Source organism: Alexandromys fortis, unplaced genomic scaffold, assembly GCF_014885135.2.
Source record: "Alexandromys fortis isolate MF-2015 unplaced genomic scaffold, M_Fortis_MF-2015_v1.1 scaffold_3, whole genome shotgun sequence".
Taxonomy (NCBI): domain Eukaryota; kingdom Metazoa; phylum Chordata; class Mammalia; order Rodentia; family Cricetidae; genus Alexandromys; species Alexandromys fortis.
The window spans coordinates 6,809,796-6,834,239 of record NW_026067909.1 but is presented as its reverse complement, the minus strand read 5'-3'; the positions used below and the strand labels follow the sequence as shown (position 1 = coordinate 6,834,239).

At 46.3% G+C, this 24,444-nt stretch overlaps 1 protein-coding gene across 1 annotated transcript in view; it reads left to right on the top strand.

The window, feature by feature from the left end:
• The window catches only part of Tcerg1l (transcription elongation regulator 1 like), a 171,050-nt gene that overhangs the window by 129,809 nt on the left and 16,797 nt on the right, over positions 1-24,444 (top strand). Inside the window, exons 9-10 of the mRNA XM_050137935.1 lie at positions 3,634-3,703; positions 20,983-21,118. Of these exons, the coding sequence (XP_049993892.1) occupies positions 3,634-3,703; positions 20,983-21,118 (206 nt within the window). The remainder of the gene's footprint in view (positions 1-3,633; positions 3,704-20,982; positions 21,119-24,444) is intronic.

Genomic DNA, 24,444 nt, shown 5'->3' with positions numbered 1-24,444 from the left:
GCCCAACATGGAGGACTGCTCCCCTTCCTATAGCTCTTAAATTTTCACACCTTCTATTATGTTCCCTGATGTCTCTGAAGCTTTGGAAAGGGATCACACACACACACACACACACACACACACACACACACACACACACACACATTTACAAATATTTTCTCCCACTTAGGGCTGAGCATCAGGTCACTAAGCCACAGCAACAGCACAGATAGACACTTGTTCCCAGCAGTTTCAGTCATCACGAATGAAACCTCTGCTCTGACTGCTGCCCACTGTCAAAATAAGACTCCTTGGACTGTGAGCTGACAGCAGCAGTAATCTACATACAAAAGCAAGCCATGTTTGGAGGAGTCTGACAGGCTCGTTGCAGCTATTTACCACAATAGCAGACGCCTCCTCTCTGAGGTCTGTAATTTCCCCAGTCGCGGGCCCTTTTCCTGAGTTATAGTACCAAACACGGGTTCCCGCCTGTAAACTCCAACCAGGAAACAGCTAGTTGTTCCTTTAATGGCCACAGCACAGTTGGGCTCATGGACACACCTTTCCTAGAGTGTTGACAGGGAGGAGTGGCTGCCTCTTCCTCTACAACCTGTGGCCACGTGGAACGCAGGTACCCATCACACCCCAAGGATCTCACTTGAGTGCATGGCTGCCCCACCTGCCACTATTTAATTCCGTGATTCTCTAGCAGGTTTCAGCCACAGACCGTACCTGACACACATTTACATAGAGTAATCCCTCTGCTCCCAGAAAGAAACACCGTCTCAGAGATACAGGGGATTTAATGATGGCTAATAAGCCGTAGTCTATGAGTCATGAAACTTAACATGTGTTTGTTTATGTCAGTCCATACCCACAGTTTCACAAGAGTGTCTATTGTTTAATTCCATATTATTGGAATTTCTATATCATCAGGCGCATGTCTTTTCAGTTTCTAACATTGTGAAGTCTTCCTCAAAAGGGATCAGTCCATCAATACACACTCCCAGGGATGCACTCCGTACCAGCACCGTGCATCACCAGAACTTAATGTAAAGCCATTCCTTATTGTGGTTGGCATTTCTTTAATTCTGAGTGATTCCCAGAGGTTTGTGGCCATTTGTTTTGTGTTTCTGGGAACACATTCGTGTTTGTCTTTCTCACTGAATTATAGGGACTCCTGTAAATTGGGGGATTAAGGTGTTTGACTATCATATCTTTCCAGTATTTTTCCTGAGCTCTGATCTTTTCCATAAAACAGTTTGCTCATGATTTTTTTATTCTGAGAAAATATATGTAGCATACAGCTTACCGGTTAGCCGTCTTAAAATGTACATTTAGTGGCATTAAGTTTATTTACAATGTTGTTTGCCATCACTACTAGCTACTCCTGGAACTTTTCCACCTTCTCAGACAGAAGCTCTGTCAGAGTTTGGCAGTATCTCCCTGTGATCTCCTCCCCTTGGCTCCCGGCATCCTCTCACAAAGCCCAGAAAAGGGTATCAGATCCTCTGAAGCTGGAGTACAGGCTGTTGTGAGCCACAGGACGTGGTTGCTGGGAACTGAACTCCTGTCCTGTGCAAGAGTGGTGTGCATGCTTACCCACTAAGTCATCTCCTAGCCTCCATGACCCCCCCGCCCCGCTGCCATGTTGGCTGTATAGGACATCATTGTGAAGTTAGTGTCCGAAGCTTCCTCTTCGCTTTGCAGTAAGGCTTTATGCGCTTTCAGCAGCCCGTGTCTGATTTATCTGAATGGAGTCAGCTTGTGGGATTCCTTCAGACACACCTCTTAAATTCTTTACTGTTTCTCTAGGTGCGTTGTAAACCGGTTCAGCAAGGTAATCTAGGCACTTTCAGGTGGTAACTCCATGAGGTTTTTTTCCCCTTATTTTTGGGAAACTGATGACCCAGTTTGCTGCTGGCTGGTTCAAATCATCTTTGATTTTTCATGGGAACTTCATGCAGTATGTTGTTTGCTTTTGACATGGTCACAGCTGTTTCTGCTCCATCATCCCTGAAGTCAGGGGAGGACAGCAACCTCTCCCTATGCCAGCACTGCCCTCGTGAGTAGTGTGCTCATAGTCCCCCAGGTGTGAAGAGGATGATTCCAATCAGTGGCAGTGGCAGAGACCAACACGATAGATCTGCTTTGTGTGGCTTTCTGTTTCATATTGTATGTTTAAAGACAGTCAAACTTGAAAATATTGTCCTATGTGATTTATGAATTTTTATATCAGGACAAAAACAGTCTACTCGTGTTAAGATTATTAAAAAAATAATCAAAAGACCTCCTAAACAATAACCAACATTCTGCAGGTTTATCTTGAATAGTATCTATATAATTATTGGACAGCCTGTGCATTTAAGGTTATCACTGATCATGGTCTCTCTGGAGTAGGCTGGGGTGTGTTATGGTTTTGTCTCTTCTATGATGTCCATGTCATTATTGCACTAATGGGCCTATCTTGCTAGGCTGGTCATTATTGCATATGGAAGGGTTAATAACAGGATAAAAGTATTAATTATATTTCTACCCTAGTAATATGCACAGTAACTTCAGTACTATGAAAGGTAGCCCTCGTAGAGATGAAGCTTCCAGGTCAGTACCTAATGGTAAATGTAATATCTTAAAAGAAAAGATAGGAAGGTCCAAGTAGGAAGACCAAGAGTTCAAAGACCACCTTGGCTACATAAAATCTTATCTTGGCATGAGGTGGGGCAGTGAAATCACTATCCTGTGAGTTTTACACTTGTTTAGAACAGGGACATTAGGCCTTTCAGGAACAACAAGACAATACACAGCAATTGATGGGAGGGTGTGACCCAGGTAGAAGTGTGGGGACCTGGAGGTGCACTTTGCCAAGCTGACTCCACCCTTCCTCCACTGTCAGCTCTATGACTGGCTTATAGAGATAGTGGGTTTGAGAGTGTACAGATGCAGAAGGGAAAACAAGCTAGGCTACCTCTTGTTTTACTGGGAACAAAGTTCATGCAATGGGTCAGAATTGACAAGGCTCTAGAACCATCTCCCATTCATTCTTGCTCTTTTACAGTCAAACCGGAAACCCCAGGGCACCAGCACACATTTGCCATTCTCACATTTCATGCAATAATTCCAGAGTTGCACCATATAGCTTGAAAACAGTAACACATCTTTCAAATGGTCAGGCTTTGGACAAAGGTAATCTGTGATAAAGGTCATATGGTATGCCAGAAGGGCCTATTGCTCTTGCAGTGGATGGAGGAAAGCCCTGGGTACCAGGAGACCAATAAGGAGAAGCTACCACTTCAGTGGCCAACTGGCAGAGAGGCAGTGCTCATACCTGCTTGGGAAGGGCTGATCTTGCAGGTAGAGCAATGCTTGTTTGTTTGTTTGTTTGTTTATCTTATTTACTCATCCAGAGGCCTGGTGACCTCTGGAGGCACATGGGCTAGAGATGGCCTCTTTGACATCAACAGTCAGGTTGATGTCGAAGTCAGGTATCTTTTCTGCTATTACTAAAATTCAAAGGAATAGGTACCAAAGAAAGCAAGTTCATGGTAGTAATGTCAGAGTCTAAGAGAAATTCAATTTCCTAACTTTTAGAGGGGCTGCTGGCTTCCAGAGTACTAAGACTGACCCTCAACTGTGTTAATGTGATGTTTCTTTCAGCTGAAAGCAGCGATGGATCCAGTTCAGAAGATGGCAGTGAGGACCAAAGTGTGAAAACTAAGAGGAATAGGTAGGTGGCATTGTCCTATCCTATTTTATCTGCCCTTGATGCTTTGGTGGCGTGAAAAGAAAGCATGAAAAGAAAGCACTTCGACTACACCAAGTTAAGAAAAAAAATTAGTTTAACCGTGAAGCAGATGCCGTGGGTTATCTCTTGGCATCTGCTCTGGGTATTTCATTGAAGTTTGGGGCCATGTGCTCAGCTTCCAGAACCCCGTGGAAGTGGCCATGGTGGCCCCCTACTCAGGGCATACCTATGTTGTGTGTAAAATAATTCTGGGTGGATATTGCTTCTCTGGGTCTTGCTTGCAATCCATCCAGTCCTTGTCTTATAAGTTCTGGAAGTGAAGCTGTGGACATGTCTGCAAAACTACCTGTGGTACTTAGTAACATGAAGGTATCTATCAAACTGGCTTGTCATTGCCTGGCTGCACATGTGGGATAGAACATGTCCTTTCCTTTTTAGTGTCTCTCACAAGGTCACTGGTCTGTCCTCTATATACGGAACAACTCATGAACTTAGTTGTCCTTGGCCTCGGTAGGACCTGAATGGATATTCTACTGAAACATGAGGCTTTCTTGGGCCCATCAAGTACCTTCACCTGCATCTGGCTTCTGTATCAGCTTCCTTCATTATCTCCCCAGGCCCGGACCAGAAATTCAAAGACTTTGGTCAAGCATGTTGGCAACATTTTCTCCTTTAAAAATGTCTCTTAATAGAAAAAGCAGACATTTGGCATTACAAAAAATAAAATCTTATTTCAGAACCATTATCCATTTTCACCTCCTTGGTCCTTCATCCTGAGATATTTCAGTAAACAAAAAGATGATGGGAAACTAGATGCTGGGCCATTATGTCTCTGATAGCTAGAATTTAGGATGAATTCTTCTCTCCAGTGAAGGCCACAGTTAGACTGGAGGGAGAACTAACTGAGTTCAGAACTGAGAAGAAACCCACAAAACTTTCCAGAACTGTGAAGGGTAAAGGTGGGACACTATCGTCAAGGCTGGACACTGTGGTCCAGCAGGGGATGGTTTTTCTCATCACTGGCCTCTTGCTGTTGTGCCTCCCTCTGGAGGTAGTGTTGGGTCTGTGCAGGACCGGCTGCTATGAAGCAGGGACAGAACTCTGTGGGACCCTGGGGCCAAGCCTCTCATCCCCAGTCTTGAGGGCCTCTGCTTTCTGACTGCCTCAGCTCTTGCCTTTAAGAGGTTACTTCGTGGAAAGGCCAAAGAAAGCCTATGTGACCACAGGAGATTTTTATCCAGCGTCTTTGATGATTCAAGAGTTCGAGAACTGGGAGGAAGGGCAGGCAGCCTTTTGACTTTCTTGTCTACAGCATGACAGTCAGCCAAGCTGCCCCAGCTGGTCTGTGCACAAGTGCCCTGAGTTTGAAACCCGAGACAAGCCCCCTGTGGTGCCGGGGAAATGGACTGGCCTCGGATTCTGAGCAATTGGCATTTAAATAACAGCGACACATTAATTTTGGTTTTAATCATCTGAATGACTTCCAGAATTAAAAACTGACTTTGAAACAACAAGCACAGATGTTTCCCGCAGAGCTGTTCCAGTTTCTGCAGTTGTGCATGTCTACATCCACTGCAGCTGCGGGAGGGGCTGGTGCCTGTTGCATGCATGCTGCTGTGCCTCCGGGCTCACCAGGTACTCACCCAGGGCTGCCTTGGTGAGGCTGTGCCTGCCTAACACGATTCTGCAGGAAAAAAAAAATGTTCAGTAGCCAGGAAACAGCCAGACTGAAGACCCAGCATATTCCAGAAAGTTCTGGAAATCATTCATTTTTGATCCAGTGTACAGAGAGGGAGGCTGGGTAGGTCTGTATATTTAGAAGGGGGGGGGCAGCTCTGTGCATGCAGAAGGCTAGTCTTCTCTGTGTGGCAGAAGGTAGGCCTCCTTGTGTTCACAGAAAGTGAGTCCTTCCCTTGTGTGTACAGAAAGTGGGCCCGCCCTGTGTGTTGAAGAAGGGTCTGCTCTGTATGAGAAGTCAGGTTTGCCTTGTGCCTTGCAGAAGGCAAGCCTGCTGTATCTGCAGCCCCACCATGGTTCAGCTTTCTCACCGTACTTTTTGTTTTTTTGCAGTGCCATGACACCTCATGGCTCATTGATAATGGCCCCCACTGCACTTGGCAAATGGCATTTCACAGGTCTGGGCACTGTATGCATTTGATATTGCAGAATTGGTTCTAGGCAGCAAGGAATATGTTCCCCCCCCCCCATCTTTCTGGAATCACTTCATCTTGACCTGCCCCTTTAGTATAAATAATATTTTCCCTTTTCGAAAAGCAATGAGAACTTTCTGGCAAGGTGTGACTTGCTGGCCCAATGTGTCATGATACATAGAAATAGGGGCTAAATGATAGTGATGGCAGTTCTAGATTCTTCTCTACCTCTGCATTCTGATGAGCCCTGGCACAGCTGAAACCACTTGGGGCATTCAGACACAGATGGAATTAAATTGATTGTGCAGATAATGTAGGCACAAATGATACTTTCCCTAAAATCCTCTTGGAGGAGAAATATGTCACAATGACAAGCTTTCAAAACACAGAAGTATTTTAAACTACCTGGCGAGTTCCATTTCCTGAAAGCTTCTTATTTACCATTTAGTGGAATGGGTTCCTGATGCAAACTCATCCATCTTCCCCGGAACCAGAAAATTGGCTCATTGCTGCATGTCCCCTTTTCATGCAGGGTTTGGAGGGCCTGCCAGTTCCTACTTTCTGAAGACTGGGTCTTTTCATAGTTTGGACCTGCTTTTGGAGTATGCTGTCTATTTTAGGGAGTTGGGACTTTATTTCAAATTCAAATGGAATTATTTTGGGGGCACTTAGCAAAAGTATGTCATTCAGTTCAGAAACCAGAATGGAAGTAACCATGAAACATTACAGAGAAGTTGTCATGGGCGTACATGGCAGCTTGCTCCTTCCTGAGAAGCCAAATTTTGCTATTCAAGAATTGGGGTTTTCACTGAGTCAATAAATTTTGTCCTTTAGTTACCATTGGCACAGTGGCTTTGATAGCATTCTGACATTTCCAAGACATCAGTACAGATTTTTTGCTCTGGGTTGACCTTATGGCAAGATGAACCCTTTCAGAATAAATTAAAAAATGCCATTATCTGAAAGCCAAACATAAGAATTTAATAGTAACTTTCTATCCTGGTCAACAAGGTCAAGATGGGAGGTTTAGAAGCTCCCATTCCTTGGATAGTCTTCAAGTCAAGTCTATCCCTGGATAGTGTTGTCTGTGGGAAGGTGGAGGAGGTGACCCCTTTGCAGTCAGAGAACTGCCGCCATCTGGTCAGCAGGAAGGTCAGTATACAGAGCTCTGGTCCTCAAGTGTGAGCTGAGCCCTTCTCCTTCCTTCCCTGGTGTCTTAGTTACTTTTCTAATGCTACGACAAAATTCCATGACCATGGTAATTTAGAAAAGAAACTGTTTAAGCCAGGCAATGTTGGCACATGCCTTTAATCCCAGCTCTCAGGAGGCAGGGGCAGGTAGATCTCTGTGATTTCAGGCCAGCCTGGTCTATAAGAGCTAGTTCTAGGACAGGCTCCAAAGCTACAGAGAAACCCTGTCTGTGTTTAATTGGTCTTACGGTTGCAGATGGTTAGAGGCCAGAGCAAAAGCATGGTGGCAGGGACAGCTGAGAGCTCACATCTTGATCTACAAGTAGGAAGCAGAGAGAGAAAACACACTGGCAATGGTGTGGAACTTTTGAAACCTTGAAGTTCAGAGTTACACTCCTCCTCCAACAAGACCACCCTTCCTAATCCTTTCCAAATGGTTCCACCAACTGAAGACCAAATATTCAAACATTTGAGTGTGGGGGATTGTTTTGGAAAATTACTACTGAGAGTGGGAAGTATTTCAAAATGCTTTAAGACAATGTTCTGAAATCACATCTCTAAAGATGGCCCCGGAAGACAATAGATTGCCCTGCCTCTCTGTGCCAGCCCTGCCTAATTCCCGGGGGATGTTGTGAGACAACAGGGACTGCGAAGTCTGCGTAGTCTTTGACATGTGCGGTGATGAACAAATTACTCACCTCCACTTAGCTTTTAAGCAATCACTTACACTTAATTCATTCTTTCAGGTGATCAATTGACTCGACATAGAACCTGTGTTGGATCTGTGCCATGTATCACTAAGGTGTCCCACGCAGGACCCTTCATTGACATCTGCCTCTGAGAAGATGTATCAGTTTGTCATGGGATTTCAATTTGTCTTTTTAAGCTACAAAGTGAACAGTCCTGTGAATTTACTTTATTCTGAAAGCAGAAAAAAAAACTCACATATTTCCTAGATGGGGGAGCATTCGTCAGGAGACAGCTGTGTTACAGACTTCGATGCTATGTTTGCACATGGGACTGTTTCCTTGTGGGTGAGAGAGGCAGAGTTCATATTTCCTATAAAGCTTTTCTTTTAAACTGAGAGAAGTCTGAAATTGGGCTGTTAAGAGGCCAGTCTAGAATGGGGTCTAGAGAGTCTGGCCTCTGCTTGTTCTTCATTGGTTCTCATCTGTTCCCTACTCACCCACCATCCATCTTACTTACACCCATTGTATAGTGAGTACTTGGCTTTCATTGGCCCCGTGATCTTCACCCTGTGTGAGCAAGGGCAGGCAGGCATCCTTAGGATGGTCCAGGCTGGCAGGGAACTTGGAGATAAAATCATGGTTTGTTACTTCTGACTTCCCATCCCATGCATAGAACAATCTTTGGCAGAATCTCTTCCAATGAGAGTCTCTTCATATACTTCGTTCTAGAAGCCTATAGTCTGGTGGTTGCTGGAAGTCCCTGGGCCTTCCTGAACTCTGTAGCAAAGCCCTGCACATATGCAGGTCCCTCCTCAAGGCTGTGGAACATGAGCAAGCCACCCTCACATGAAGAGAGGAAGACATGTCGTCTCCACATCAAGGTTCCATCTGACTGGCTTGTCAAACTGTGTGCAGGGTCCTGCGTTTGGGGCCCTGGATGCTTGAGGAGGCGTGGGTGCTCCTTGCTAGCAGGATGCAGATTTCTGAGACAATGCTAGACCTGCAGCTCTTGCCAGGCAACCACACAGTCTCATTTCTGCTATATAAGGTTGAGGCTCGGGAAGGCAGGCAAAGTGGAGGGAGGGGATGAAAAGAGAGGCAGGGGAGGGGAAACTCTGGTTGTTATGTAAAATAAATGAAATAATTTAATAAGAATAAAGATTGTCAACAGCTTAGAACATCCCAAACCCTGCAGAGGCACTAAGCCCCTTTCTTCTCATCTTCCATGAACGACACTGTGTTTTCCATGCGATAAACAATAATTCTGATCTGTGTAGCTGTTCCTCTATTATGGAGACTACTCAGTTTGGGGGAGGAAGGTGCTTATGATTCCAGATGATCAAAGGCCAACAAGACAAGGAAACCAGAGTGTGCTCCTATAGAGGGAAGCTGCCTGAGGGCCCTGCCTGGAGGCAGGACAGCACCACCGAGGGGCAGTGTGAGCAACACAAGATGGTGCATTTGTAATACCCAGGTTAGACAAATCCCTTCCATCAAAGCAAACGGGCCTGGAGCTGAAGGGAGAGAGAAGGCAAGCCACTTTCCTGCTAACACTGCTGGAGCAGGCCTCACAGTGAGGATGACAAATGAATACTTCCTGTAATGGTGTTCTTAACTGTAATTACAGAAGAATTCAACACAGTAAACAAAATACACCTCACCCTCACATTTAGATTCCCCTGCTCCCACAACTTCTATTCACCCAGGAAGAGTCTCAGCAAGGGCTGGTGTACATTAGGTCGGCCTGTAGGCCTGTCTAGGTGTGGGGGAGCTCTAGTTCATGGCTCCCCAGTTATTCTGACAAACCCCAAGCTCTGTGTACATTTCATTTGTAAATATCTTAGGATAATGGCTTAATATAAGCCTTGAAAGTAAACGACTAAGAATCTTTTTAACTTTATTTTATTATTATTATTATTATTATTAAAAATTTCCACCTCCTCCCCACCTCCCATTTCCATCTCCCATCCACCCACTTCCCCTCTCCTTCTCTCTCCAGTCCAAAGAGCAGTCTTTTGACATCATCAGGTGCTCTCCAGTCCTAGAGGGCTCAAGGGTCCTTGATTTGTTTTCTTTTATACGTCCATGTCCTAAACAAGGGTCTCAGTCAAGTTCAGCTCCTGCAGGCTGTTGGTATTTGGTCTCAGTTTCTTTTAATTTTAGACTTGTCTCATCCACTCCTCGTCACTAAAGACATTAAAACTTCTTTACAGGGCAGGGTGCTGTGTAGGCTGGACCTATTACACTTGTGTACGTGGGGTTGCACAGACTCCAGGTTACGTTAGGTTTATGGTGTGCAGGAATGTCTCCCACCAGGAGGTCATCACACCTGGCCAGGACTTTCTGGGATGTAGCAGGTGATTTGACCTACTCATTCTTTCAAGATTTCTAAACACTGGGGCCTGAAGTTTGTCATTTTGTTTGCATTTTAATAGTTTGACTCTTTTTCTGTTACTGTTGCTTTAATTTTGTTTATTATTGTCTGTGTTTATGATGTGGGGGTGGGGTACACGCATGTCATCATGTATATGTGGAGGTCCAAGGCAGCTTTGTTGAGTCAGTTCATTTCTTCCAACTTTACCTGGGTTTCAGGGATCAAGCTCAGATCACCAGGCTTGTGTGGCAAATGCCTTTACACACTACCCTAGTTGCTGTGGCTGGAATGAAACACCCAGCCACAAGCCTCTGAGGGGAGAAAGATTTACACAATTTTCACAACTCCAGCTATCAGCCCATAATTATTAGGAAGTTAAGAGCAGAGAGAGAATGAATGCATGCAATGCCCTCTTGCTTGCCTGCTGTGCTCAGCTCCACTTCCTCCTGGACACAGTTTCAGGATCCTCTGCGTAGGTGATGGTGCTGAGCGCTCACAGTGGGATGCGTTTCCCTGCATCAGTGAAATGAATTAAGGCCATCGCTGTAGACATGCCCACACACCGACCCAATGTAGAGAACCCTTTGTTGAGACTCTCCCCCGAGATGATTCTAGGTGCTTCACAAGCTAAGGTCTGATGCTCTCTCCTGACAAAGTCAATTTCCAAAGCAACTTATGTGTTCACTGGTGTCCTCACAGATGATCCGCTCCTTACAAACCCCTTAGTTTGCTCCTTGGTGATGATTGCTTTCCACAGGTCTGAGTTGTATGCTACTAAAATATGGAGGTGTCTTTTCACATCTGGCCCCTTCCTTGCCTGTGTTTCGCTGTGTTCTGTTGCACCTTTGTTCATCTTGTTAGAGACTCGAAGTCTGCTCTTTGGCTCTTCTTTATCCTTTACGATATCACTTTCCTAGATCCTGGTTCTCTCCCTTCTTGACTTCAAATTCTTTTTACATGTCTATTTATTTATTGCTATGGTGCATATGTGTGTGCACTGTGTGTGTGTGTGTGTGTGTGTGTGTGTGTGTGTGTGAGTGTGAGTGTGAGTGTGAGTGTGTGTGAGTGTGAGAGAGGTGGGAGAGAGAGAGAGAGAGAGAGAGAGAGAGAGAGAGAGAGAGAGAGAAATGGAGGTCAAAGGACAACTTTGTGGACGGTTCTCACCCTTCACCTATACGTGGGCTTCCAGGGTTGATCTCAGGCCTGTATCGCTGGGCAGCGGGCATCTTTACCCACCGGGCTCTTTTACTGGCCCCTCAATTTCTGTTTCTGTTAAGACATGATCATCCTTCGTCACACGTATACTGGCTACTGTGTTTTTTCGTCTATAATGTTTTCTGTTTGTTTTTAAACATTTCTTTGATTTTCTTAGATTTCTTCTCTAAATGTTTATTTTTTTCCAATTGTCTCCTCCCTCGTGTTTTCTGCTCTTCCTTGTGCTGTTATTTAGTGGCCTATATCATACTCTTTCTAATTTTTTTTAGCTCAGTTTCTACAGTTATGCTTTCCTCAAACTCTTGGGTGTACCATCCTTGCCTCATTGCTGGTATCCACACTATTTTGTCCATATTTTCAGCTGTGTACTGGCTGGGAGTGGGATGAGGCTTCGATTTGGTTGTCCATGTTGATGTTATGGTGTGATGGGGTAGGGCTGTGGCTGTGCCCCTGAGTTCAGCCTAGCACCCTCTCCTAAGTAAGGAACAAAGGGGTCCTGTGTTTGGGCTCTGTGCTCTCTTCCCCACAGTTTCCTTTGCCTTTGTTGTCCCTGGTGCTCCTGGCCTTCCTAATTTTCCTTCAGTGGAGGTCTTACCTGGGAAGTTTTCAAAGCCCCACCCCTCCACAGCCTCCCCATATCCCGTGGACTTTCCTGCAGTTTAGACACTTCTATGTCAGCTACAATTTTGAAGAGATGCTTGGGTTGAAGTCAGGTGTCTCTAACCCTAGGGCTTTGCTCACTGTGGGGCTATGGACTTGCTAGTGCTCCATGAGCCTTCTTCTCAGACAGCTGCCGATACTGAAGACCTGTGGGACTGTGATCAGACGGCACCCATTCATAATTCAGTGTGTCAAGACGCCTGTGGCTTTTTGCTTTATTTTTCTTGCAACTCTGTCTGCTTTGGGCGATGGATCTAAGAAGGTTTTTAAAAATGGCCCCTGCCTTTCCTGTATTGAGTACACGAGGCTTCTTTCTGTTTTAAGTAAGATTTCCAAAGAGCCTTGTATTCTGAGATGCATGTGTCCACGGTTTGTTTCTTTCCTTCAATAGTCCCCACAAGGTATACCCCACAAATGACCACCGTCATTATCATCACCATCACTATTATGCTGCCTGGAGGCAGTAGGTAGAGGGAGGGAAGGGGGTTTTATTGTTATAGTTTGCTCTGAGTGTCAATCATGTTCCAAATACCCACTGCTCTCCCTCGGCCGAGACCTGGTCTGGTTGGGGACTTCCTTAGGGAAAGGTCACTGGCCAAGCTTGCCTAGGGAGTTTGTGCTGTATGCAGACTGCAGTAAATGTCAGCTCCCAGACCCACCTTCATGTGCTCCCAATGAGATGCCGCAGGGTGGCATATCAGAAACACATCTGCTACTGATTACGAACCTGTGACTGCTGGGAAACCTTCCAGATTTAGCTAATCCAAGCACTAGAGCAGTATAAGAGGGGCATAGTACCCCACAGAGCCACCGATGGAACAGGTGCACCAACCAGTGCCTGTTGCCTGGTCTGCTATAAAGATGTCTTGCTCCTGGTGGTTCCAGGAGTTGGAGCTCCAGACTCACTGGGATTCTGCCACAAGTCAGAAGAGGCCACCACCATAAATCAAATCAGAACCATTTGCTGATCAGCTATTGTACTAAGCCATTTGAATGCATTATCTCAACTTAGAGAGTTTGATGTGGTTACACAGAGAATTATATAATCAAGATACTTTTCAGCAGCTAATTCACAACTAAGGGACTCATGGCTTATGAATGACAAAAAAACCTTTGCCCACAGGACCACCAACATGCTATAGGACCCAAAACGTATGAAGTCAGGACACAGCTGTGTCTGTCACTCTTGATTCTGTCCTCTATGTCTAGTGTGGCTCCTGACGTATACTGACAGTTGTAACCACAAGGTCAGCAGAGGGTGGGAGAGATGAGTAAAAATGCCCACACTGAGGACACACAGAATGGTTACCCAGCCTTCGAGGCCTTCCTGGCCTGGGGCATAGCAGATAAGGGATTTGGTGAATGCTGGGAAACGTCCTTGTAAACCATCAAAAGACAGCAGAGGAACAACAGCTCTGCTCAGCTCCTTGCATATTTCCGGCTTAGAAGTGTGCCAGGCCCTCAGCTTAAATTTTGCCTATGGCTCCGATCCACCTCAGAGAGTCATCTGTCCCCATAGCAGCGTGTGCTTTGTGTCCCCGCCTGAACAGTGTAGGCAGAGCTGAGGCTCCCTTGCTCTGGTCTTTTCCAGAACCCCAGGACCCCAGAGCCCCAGATTGATGAGCCAACCTGCTTTACAGCTGCCAGAAGCATACCCCTGCATGGCACAGCGTGGAGGCTAAATGCCAGACACAGAGATCGCTCAAAGTGCACTACATCTGAAGATCATTTGTAACACTCCACGATAAGATGTCGGAGGCCCCATAAGGCAAAAAGATTCACAGAAACTTTGATTCCTGCAGAATTTTATATTGTGTCTAACACCAGAGCTACAGGCTGGTGATATTTTGATGATAAATTCCTAGCCATTTTTTTTTTCTGGAAGACAGTTCTCCCCATCCATTAAATCAAATAAGAGGGGATATGTCTCTAGCTAGGCAGAAGCTGGAACTCAGTTGGGGAGGAGCAATTATGGATGGCCGAAGCCACCATAGCCCAAATGGGCTCCCAACTGTTATCATTGCCATCATTCATGTCATTGTTATCATTGTTAGCACCACCATCACCATCATTGTCACCATCAGCATCAGCATCATTGCCACCATTACTAACAGCATCACCATCATTATCATTATCACTACCATCATCATCACCATGCCATGGTCCCAATAGCATCACCATCATCATTACCATCATCACCATTGTTATCAAATCCCAAATCAAGTCACTGACAAACCACCTGCTGTACTAAGCCATTTAAGCATGTGATATCAATTTAAAAGGGATATCACACAGATAATTGTAAATAAACACTAGACATTTTTCTCCCGTTTAATTTTTTCAAGATCTCAAATGACAGATACTGTAAGTATTTAAATTTTATGGATAGAAAAAGTACAACAATGAAATGGGGTTCGAGAAGAGTTGCCTAAGGTCCCACACTACATTTTAGGGTGAGATCTAAGGTGTGTGAGACCATGGAGAGCAAACTTAATTCGTACCCAACATTTCTCCCTCTACCCCACAATGTGAATCCGATTTTATGGCTATTGCGGGCATAAGGACAGTAGGAATGGAGAAATTAGCGCACTCTCTGGCAGAGCTAACTCCCGGACTGCTGGGGCAGCCAGCCTTATTTGAGTCCTACCATTTCTCTCTCAGCTCCTGACTTGTATGCAGCATTGAAAAAAAAACTTCTGAACTATGGTACATTTGTAAAGAAAATTTCTTGTCATAAATTTCTTTGATTATTTTCATCAGTGACATTAGACGCCACGGCCACACATTGAGAAGGAGCCACACATTGAGAAAGCTTAAACAGCGTGGCAGTAATTGCACACTGGGCAGCTTCTGCAGTCACCAGGCTACAACACTAAGACAAAAGCTGGGATAGGGTGGGGCTGTGAGGACGTAGGGCTAATAGATGCCATAGAAGGAAAGCTGAAGGCAGCAAAACCGATTCTCTTTAGGAAGTGGACCTGAAATTCTACTGCATTCAATGTCTTCAAGAAAGTTGTAACCACGAAGTCAAACCCAACAAGGATTTACTTACTAATTGTTGGTGAGGAGGGCAACAAGCCGTTCACTGCCTACAGGAACCCAGGGACTGGGCTCTGGAGTTGTAGGAAACAGATGTGGGAATGGCTCTTTAAGAAAAACCAACCTTCATAAGACAGCCCAGGCCCCCAGGTCAGGGACTCTATCCCAACATGGTGACTCCCACTGCAGACACGAATGTAAGATGCCTCTACTGCCTTCTTATCTGCTGCTTTAACTGAATGAGTATCAGAAACTAGGTCATTTTTGAGAAATAGAGGTTAATTAAGTCACAGTCAGGAGGTTCAAGACCTGAAAAACTGAGTCTTGTGGTAGCACAGAGCATCACAAGGGGACACAGAGGATACTTGCTACTGCATGATGAAGCCACTCGCAGCATTGCCTTACTTCTCTAACTCCAGTCACACACTGAGGGACCCACCTGTCACATTGTTTGTCTGTATTTCCACAGCAGTGTGATGAGGCGGTCTCTCCGAATATCACCCATATATCCACCTATCTGCCCACATATCCACACATCTGCCCATACAGCCACATGTGGCCATGCATGTGGGGGATCCTTGACTTTCCTTGAGGTAAAGTTGACTAATTTGCCAAAACTTCACAGAATTCACCTAAACTGATATATTTGTGGTTTGAGTTTTGGTGATTTTTTGATTTCCGTTTGTGAAAGGGAACAACTCAGCAACAGTCAGTGGAAGAGAAGGGTAAAACCAGGACAGGTCCCAAGGACAGGAGCCTTGTTTCTGAAGAGCAGGTGTGTGCTACCTGCACAGGGCGCTGGTCTGGTCCTATCTAGAAAGTGCCCAAAACCCCAATGTTCCAGAGTTTTATTTGAGTTTCATTAATTGTCAGTGATTAGCTACTTCACTGGTGGAAATACTGGATTCCACAAGAAGTCCCCACTTATATCCTGGTTATGGTGGTGGCTGGAGCGGAGTCCTAAATTGCTCACCACATGACTGATGGATCTAATAGGACAACCTGAATCACCTTGTTGGTGGCATCTCAAGTGTGGTCCTGTCTGGGATCTGGAAGGCGTCTTCTTGTGGACAATACAGACCCTCTGGTCAGTCAGGATGCTTCCTTCTCTGCCAGGAATTCTGTCAAAGACCTGACAAGTGCTGTCACAGGCCCAAATCATGAGGATCCAGGCCACCCACTCTGCCCATCACCACCCTGTACTGGCTCCAGGGAAGTAATCAGTACAGTCACCGGCCATTAGTTCAGCTGCAAGAGCTGATGTGCCTTGTGGATATGCCATGACACAGAGGTACATCAAGGGACTGTGAGCCACTGGGAACTCCAGCTGGCATCTGCAAGGGTCTCTAGGCTGGTTCTGGCAGGGCCTTCAGACTGGTGGTGGGCACCTGCAAACTGAGACAGACAGAGGGGAGGCTGGCCAGGCTGTGGACACCTCTATCACTAGGACTCCATATGCCCCTGGCCTCAGTTCCCAGCACTGGCAGAGATGAGCTCACTGTCCATTTGCAGAGCCCAGGATTCAGATCTTCTGGAGGCAGGGGTCAGCTGCCTTTGGCATTACCTCCTGATAATCAGTTGCATGACAACAGAAGAGGCCTCTTCACCAGATCTGTAGGAGCAACAGCAGAAGAGTGTTTTGACACACCAAGCCCCAGCCACAGGGAGGGGTCAGAGATGAAGCCCAGCATAGCAGAATGTAGTGATGTCTTCTTGGAGTGGGTGGGCCTCTGGCTACCACTCCCTACCCTGTATAGTTTTAGATGCTTTGCAAGAATAGGAGGTGCCAGGAGCCGCTCCCGATGGTGGACAGGTACAAGCAGAGGATATAAGAAGCTGGTGAGGGAAGGGAATGAGCCAGGCCATGATGGTCTGGAGAATCTTGCAGCCTGACTGACTAGCAGCCAGAGTGCTTCTTTATTTATGCAGAATTTAGTAATTAGGGATACATTCATGTTGTTCCAAAACATAAATCATATCATTTTTGTTTTCGGCTATGTGCTTTACTTCCTTTTGCTCATCTTGTAGTCATTGGTAATAAGCTCACTTCATTTTGCCCATCTTTTAGATATCATTAATAAACTATGACAGAATAGAGTTATCATCTCCAGTCATTTTCCCTCAAGTTTTGACACCATTGATAAACAGAATTATCATTTTTACTCATTAACCCCATAACCCAACTTCGAAGAGTCTATTGAAGAGTCTAGAGGCATATAATAAGTTATTCTCAGGCTACAAAGACATTTGACCAAAACAGTTTTCAAGGACAGGCATGGTGCCATGTCCCAAACAGTGTAGTATTAACTCTCAATGGTTAGAGTGCCCAAGAAATAGCCTCAGGCCAAAGCAGCTGCAGTTATTATGTAAATTCTGTCATAATGTTTATATTTTATATCTTTATAGAATACTTTTATCATCTTTCTACATCATTCTTTGCCCGTCAGTATAAGTCTCTTTGTAGGGCAGAGGTAGCTTCAGCTAGTCTACCTTGGTTGCTATATTTGTCATGTAATTGCCTGGGTTTATAGTGGGAAGAGACTGCAGTCTGAACTGTGGCCAACTCCTCTAGCCCACCAAATCTTGTTGACCTTTTAAAGTTCATTTTGTTTTGATTATCTTGTTCCTGAGTAAGTACAGGGACAGATGTCTCAAAAATATCTCACAGCCTCATAAAGAGACCTCTGCCTTCTTTATGCGTGCCACAGCCTCCAAGGTGTCAGGAAAACATTCAAGTAGATCAGAACATCTCACTAAAGCAGGAGGGAGGATAGTATGCTCAGGATTGTCTTTGGGAAGCTTGGAAATAGTATTCCTGGGAGAAGACACAAATGATTCGTAAGTTTTCCATCAATTTAACATTTCCAAAATGTACAAATATTAAAAGTCTCTCAATATGTAGCAGGTGGAGATAAAAACCAAAGTTGGTATGGCGACCATCATGTGACTCAGCTTTGCTGGATCTTTGTCAAACAGCTGTGCTGGCTTTATGACTTCTGCCATCCCTGTCAGATAAGGCTGTGCCAAGAAAGCCTTCGGGTTGGCTGTTGTCCAGGGTGGAACACGAGAGGAGAGAATCTGCTGCTGTTTCAGGCTACTGCAGCCAAGGGTTGCTACCCTGTATAGAGAAAAGCTACTGTCTCAGGGAGGCAGTGCTGCCCAGGACAGAGGTGGCACTTATGTTCACTGTTTAAGCAGGGTGGAGTCAACAAGATCCATCACATCACAGACCATCTTTTTAGAACTTCATACCTCAGTGACAAGATCCAGAGATTTCCACAGCTCATCTATATGCACAGGCATCCTCATGGTGAGGAGCAGAGCACATTGATTCCACGGAATGTTCACATTGGTGCTTTTTCCCTTGAGCCCATCACATCCACAGAACTCTCCTCTAGAGCTAGGATCTTCCCAGACAACAGCTCTCTCTGCACAAGGTGGTGTCCTCATGGCTGCAATGACCTGCGGTAACCTTCATTTCTCTTCTCTCGTGTTCGATCTAAAGGCCTCTATTACTGCGAAGATGCTGGTATGATAGGCATGCCATGCAGAGACCTGGCCTAAGGAACACCTATACTAGGTCCTACGATGCTGGGACGTCAGCCCTGGCCTGCGGCTTGTGTGTATGCCCCACTCCAATCCATACCCACCCAACTGCATACCTGGGTGGGTGAGGTACCTGGCTTGCCAGAAGTTCTCTGTGTCTGATACAATGCATGTCACATTGTGAACCTGTGGCTGTGAGGGGTGACAGCGTTAGCAAGACTCTTACCCTGCAGCAGCTCATGAGATGAGCATTGCTATCACCCTGTATCTGAGCATAGGATCCATGGGTTTGCCTAAGGATCGCACATCTTCCATGTGGGTAGTGTAACAGATGACCCTGTTGAGACGGGCTAGTGACTCAAGCTTGCAGAGGGAACTGAGCCCTCTAGATTGCCACAGAGAACTGTTTGGGGTTTGCCAGTGTGTCACCTGGCGACTAGTTTAGCCTCTGGAAGAACCCATGTGAAAGGAGGCATCTGAAAGGTTGTGGGAGATCTTGATGTACACAGAGAGCTGGGCTCAGGAGCAGTCATGGGAGGTCAGAGCCTTTCTGCAGGGAGGGAGGTGGTCACCTCAGTATCTCTCTGACTAACAGGAAACAGGAGTTCTCCATTGGAGTTGGGAGACTCTGGGGTGCTGGTATCTAGAGTTGGGGAAAGTCTTCTGTGGGTGAGGGGTTGGAAAAAACCAACCCCTCCAAACTTTACTTAGCGCTAGGACATTTATAAAAGCAGGGTGACAAGTGAGGTTTGTTGTGTGGGACAACTGAGGGTTCTGGAAAGACCCGACACCAGTGCGGCATGCCATGCTAGATACCAAGCCAGTGCTCATATGCCTTTCCCTCTGGGCAAAATTCGAAATGAGCAAGCTTTGCCACCCACAGGGAGCACTCAACTTCACCTTTTATTAAAGGTACAAAGCCCACCCTAACACAAGAACCCAAAAACACGACCTATCTTTGCACTTGCCTCTGACTCATCCAGGCAAGCCAAGAGCCCCATCCCCTGGAAGACATCCAGTGGCTCTGAACAAAATAATTTGTTGGATAAGCAATAACAGGAGATCATAATCAGTTCCAGGTACAACAATACAAGCCTTGTTTCCACACTTCTATTTTGGGCTAATAAAAGCTCACTACAAAGAAGTCCTAATTATAACCTTGCAGTCTGGCGCGATCACAGATCAACTGGTAACTTTCCTTTTTCAGAATTCCGCATCGACATACAAGAAGCGAGGACGGTACATTGTCCTGAAATAGCTGGTCTATAAATAAAATCCCCACATGGGTTCAGCACCCCATTGTTGTCCCTTTGCACATTTCCCATTTGTTTGGAGTAATCTCTACTACAGACAGCCCTGTGAGAACCAAAACCCGTGTTAGCCCCAGAATGCTGAGTGCTCTCGGCACATGCTATACTTCCACAGAGTTTAGCTCTGTGTGTCTCCTGTGGGTGTACTTCTGCAGGTCTGACCAGTCTGTCCTCAGTGTTGTCTGTATGCCCTGACCATCACAGGCCAACATGACCTGAGAGCAGCCAAGACGGGGGTGGTATAGAGGGGTGACTGGTGCTGGCTCTGCCCCAGGAGCACCAACACAGCCTGTCATTTTGAACAGACCCTGTCACAGGCCTGACCATAGACAGATGTGGGACTTGGGCTGGGGAGAAAACCCTATGAGGGTAAAGGTCAGACTGAGCTCTGGAACGCAGGACAGGGCAAGGTCCCACTGTGTCCTCAAAGACAGGAGTGTTCCAGAAGCCTGTCAGTGAGGTGAAGCCAGCGTGAGGAATAATGGTAACAACTTCCATGTTCCTTCCAGACATGGGTACTTAGATGTTTGGGGAGACTTCCAGGTGCTTCTAGAATAAGGCAGAGCTATGAAAAGCCCCATCAGGAGCCCTGCCCCCTTAACAAGCATAGCTCAAGTGGTGCTTCAGAAGGGTGGGCCTCCCTTTCCCTCCTCTGTATGCTCTTCATGGTGTGGCCATTTCAGAGGCATCTCTGTGATTCTGTCCCAGCCATTTTCTTCTTGGGACTGGCGGCTGTGGACCAGGACTTTAATCTCAGTCTCCCCACAGAACATAGCAAAGTGACTTGTCTTTCAAGGCAAGAAAAGTCTCCTTTGCCAACTTAGCCCAAAGAGCTTTCCAAGACTCTGTTTCTTTTTCCACATCTTTTCTTGTTTATTGGAGACAAGGTCTCACTCTAATCTAAGACTCCAACCCTTGGCAGTCCTGTTGCTTCAGCCTCTCACAAGCCGGGATTATAGGCATGAGCCAGCAGATCTGACTCAAGATTCTTCTCTCTGTAAAGAGTGCTCTCAGGGGGATTTAAGGTTTCAGTGGGGACCAGTCAGATCTCCTCGGGCGTGGCTAACTCTGTATCTTGTGTCCCCAAGGACTGAAAGCTGTGAGAGCCCTGGACCAGAGGAGACCCAGCAAGTAGACAAGGGGCCACAGACGCCACCCCTACAGATTCTCCTGCCCCTGGAGGAGCGTGTGACCCATTTCCGAGACATGCTGCTGGAGAGAGGGGTAAGAACCCTGAACACCCGTGGGAAGATAGTGGGGAGGAGGAGGGCCCCTGGGGACCCTCGGGAAGGACTGGTCTTCCCCACTGTACCTGCACTTAGGCTGATGGGTGTTTAGGAGATGAAGGATTTGAGGCCTGAGCAAACCCCAGGAGGAGCTGCTTCTGCTTCCTTTCTTGAAGAGGGGGCTTTGCAAGGCATGGGCTGCTGCAAATGGTTGGAGGGACGCCAGCCAGTGTGGGAAAGACTTCTGCCATCCTCAGGCCAGGCTTTAGGGGCCAAACCTCAGGGATGACCCGCTATGGGTATCTTAACCCCACATGAGATCTCACACTTCTGGATTAATTAGACTGTTTTTAAATAAAGTGATTTCTGAATCTCGTTTTGAGTGGAGGAAACTGTATGCGAAACCAGGATTTTTATTTCTTACTTTGGCTTTTGGGCACAAAACTTAGCCAGTACAATATCGTAGCCCAGTTGGGTTTCTTCACAGAGTGCGGCAGAACACAGAAGGCAGTAATGAAGACTGTGTGAGGGTAATTGTAATGAATACGGTAATGGCCTTGTGAATCCAAAGCAAATTCCCAAACTCTGCAGTGGCATGCTTCTCCCTGCCAGGCTGTTTCCTGGAAACACCTTTGCCTTCTCTGCAGCAGATGCAGAGAGGCTGCCGAGCAGGGACTGGGGAGAGGGCAAGCGCCGGGTCATCACTCCCACGGCAGGCCAGGCCCAGCTGGACTCTGGGTGCTGGCCAAGGGAAGGAAGGATGTAGACAGGGACAGCGCCTCGTGACTTGAGCAGGAAAGCATCCTTTCCCACCTGCCTTTCTGGCAGCTTTCTCTCGTTTGGTATTATGAATGTGAGCATGTATACCTATTTATGTACCGTCATCTAGAAGCAAACCTCAGTTCTCAGTCTCAGACACTGGAAGGGCCAAGAATGAATCGATGCAGGCCACTCACTCATATCTATCCTAACAGTGGAACGGAGTGGTAACTTCATTGTGCAAGTCTTCAATTGGGTTCCTTCATTCGAACTTCTTCCTCAGTCTGCCCTGGGACACTCCATGTGGGCTCCTGATCCTGCCATGGTGCAACTGTTCTTTCCATACTAGATCCCAGGGCACCAGGATATGCTGGACCATTTCCCGGGGATTTCTGGAGTGTTCTATGGAGGCTGTTTAGGCTGTGACCGATATCTTACTCCTATGTGCATAACTGGCTCATGCAAGCACCAGAGGAGCCCATGGAGTGTGTGAGGAAGGGGTGTTCCCTGGAAGGGATGAGGTTTGCTTCCTGACTCTACACTCTTGCCCCAAGAGAACAGGAGTAGGATGGGGTGGGGTCCATCAGGGGAACGGAGCACCTCATCCATCTCCCCAGGGCTGAGTTCCTGTGTTTGGCTCCATGGTTCCAGGATTCCTTGAGATGCTCTCACGCCATTAGACCAGCTCTACCTCCTCCCTTACTCTGAACAGCCTCCAGCCAGGAAGATGATGCACGATCATTTCTGCAGGGTTCGAGCCAGCTGGTCCTGTGTGTCACCATGAATTATTTAAAGTTTTCCATTTACTTATTTTTTATGCAAGTGTGTGTATGTGTGCATGTGTAACACACAGACCCACAGAGTACACAGTAAACATGCTGAGGTTAGAGGACAATGTGAGGATGTCTGATCTCTCCTTCTGACTTGTGTGTCCTAGGGGATCAAACTCGGGTCTTGGGATTCCACAACAAGAACCCTTATCTACTAAGCCATCTCTCTGATTATGATCTTTTGAGAAGTCAAAGGGAGAAGTCCACTCCATCATTTTGCCTAACTTTCAACTTCAAGTTTTGGAAAGCATTGAGTCCAATGTACTGATGCAGTCTTCTGGCAGCTTGCAGGGATGGAGTGAGGAGCCAGCACTGCCTTCCTGGGCAAAGGAGTGGGTGGGACAAACTCATGGAGCACTGAAGGTCTCCAAAGGGCTTTGCTGAAGGGATTGTATGCTTAAGTTATCAGGGTGAGAGATTCAGTTTAAACTTTGCTTTTGAGATGCTTCTATAAAAGTCAAAAAGAGCAATAGGTGTTTGAGAAGCAAAGGGCCCGTGTTATGCTGATTGCAGAAGGTCCAAGAGCCCCTTCAGTTCTGGAGTAGCACAGGGCAATCTAAGCTTACAACACTGTCATAAAGCAATGCTACCGCCTGCAATACTCAGACTTTATAAAATATACCAGCCAATTTCATAAGTCACTCATGCTCATGAGAGTTTGATAGCTGAGCTCAGGAGACTTCCAGCTGCTTAAAGAATGAGCCGTTAGAAAGGTCACACTTTATGGACTGAGTGATTAACAAGATTTTTCTATTGCATTTGCTGACTACTTAGTTCAGAAACCTGTGTGCTCATGGAGTGATGAAGCCAGGCATGGAGGATTTCTAATATCTTCAAAAGACAGGACTTGGGTTTTCCCAGGGGATTATGGGCTAGGGAGGGGCTCTAGTTATGTGCTTTTGTAACCAGCAGGAAATGGCTCAATAAAGGTTTCTGTTTTATTTATTTAGTCCTTGTACGAGCACAAATCACAGGGGATCTTTTTTTTTAAGCTCTATTTACTTGAGTAGCAGGTTGCCAGATTTTCCCTTCCTGTTTAACTAAGTCCACGGGAGACAGGGTGTTGGGAGTCTCTTCCTGTAGCATCCTTGGTGCTCAGTGTTGCTTAGCCAGGACTGGAAAGGGAAGTCCTTTGCATTGTGTTGGACCCAAGCAATGCAGGGGCTCAGACTTGCCTCTGGGTACTCCCAGAATCTGTCTGAAGGAGTGGACCTTATGGACACTGGTTGACACCATAGTCAGCTCCAGGAGAGGCCCTGGAATTTGAGTTCACAATTATGTCAAAAACGAGAAAGAAATGATTAATAGGATACTCATTACATAGTGATCATTGATCAAACTGAACAGAGGGATCACTATGGAGCCCTTGTGAAGCCAGTGTGGAACAGACAGAGGCTCCTTAGTCAGTCAGCTTACAGCAGAGGGCACAGGGTACCCCTCCCAAGTGTCTGCGTATTGCTATCACCCTGCAGCCTGCTGCATGTCTGGTCCCTCTTCCTTTCCAGGGCACATTCACACATGACTACCATTCATTACAGATCTGGCAGCACCAGGATGGTGCCAAAAACATCGCTTATTATCACAGTCACAGGAGAAGTAGTCTGCATAGGTGGTCCTGAGGGCAGGAGCCTGTGCCAGCTACTGGTCCTTGAGTTTGGGGGCAGGGGGTAGCTGCTCTGTGTTCTTGGTACTGGTCTTAAGTGTCTTGGGCATGGGACATGCTGATAAAATGAAA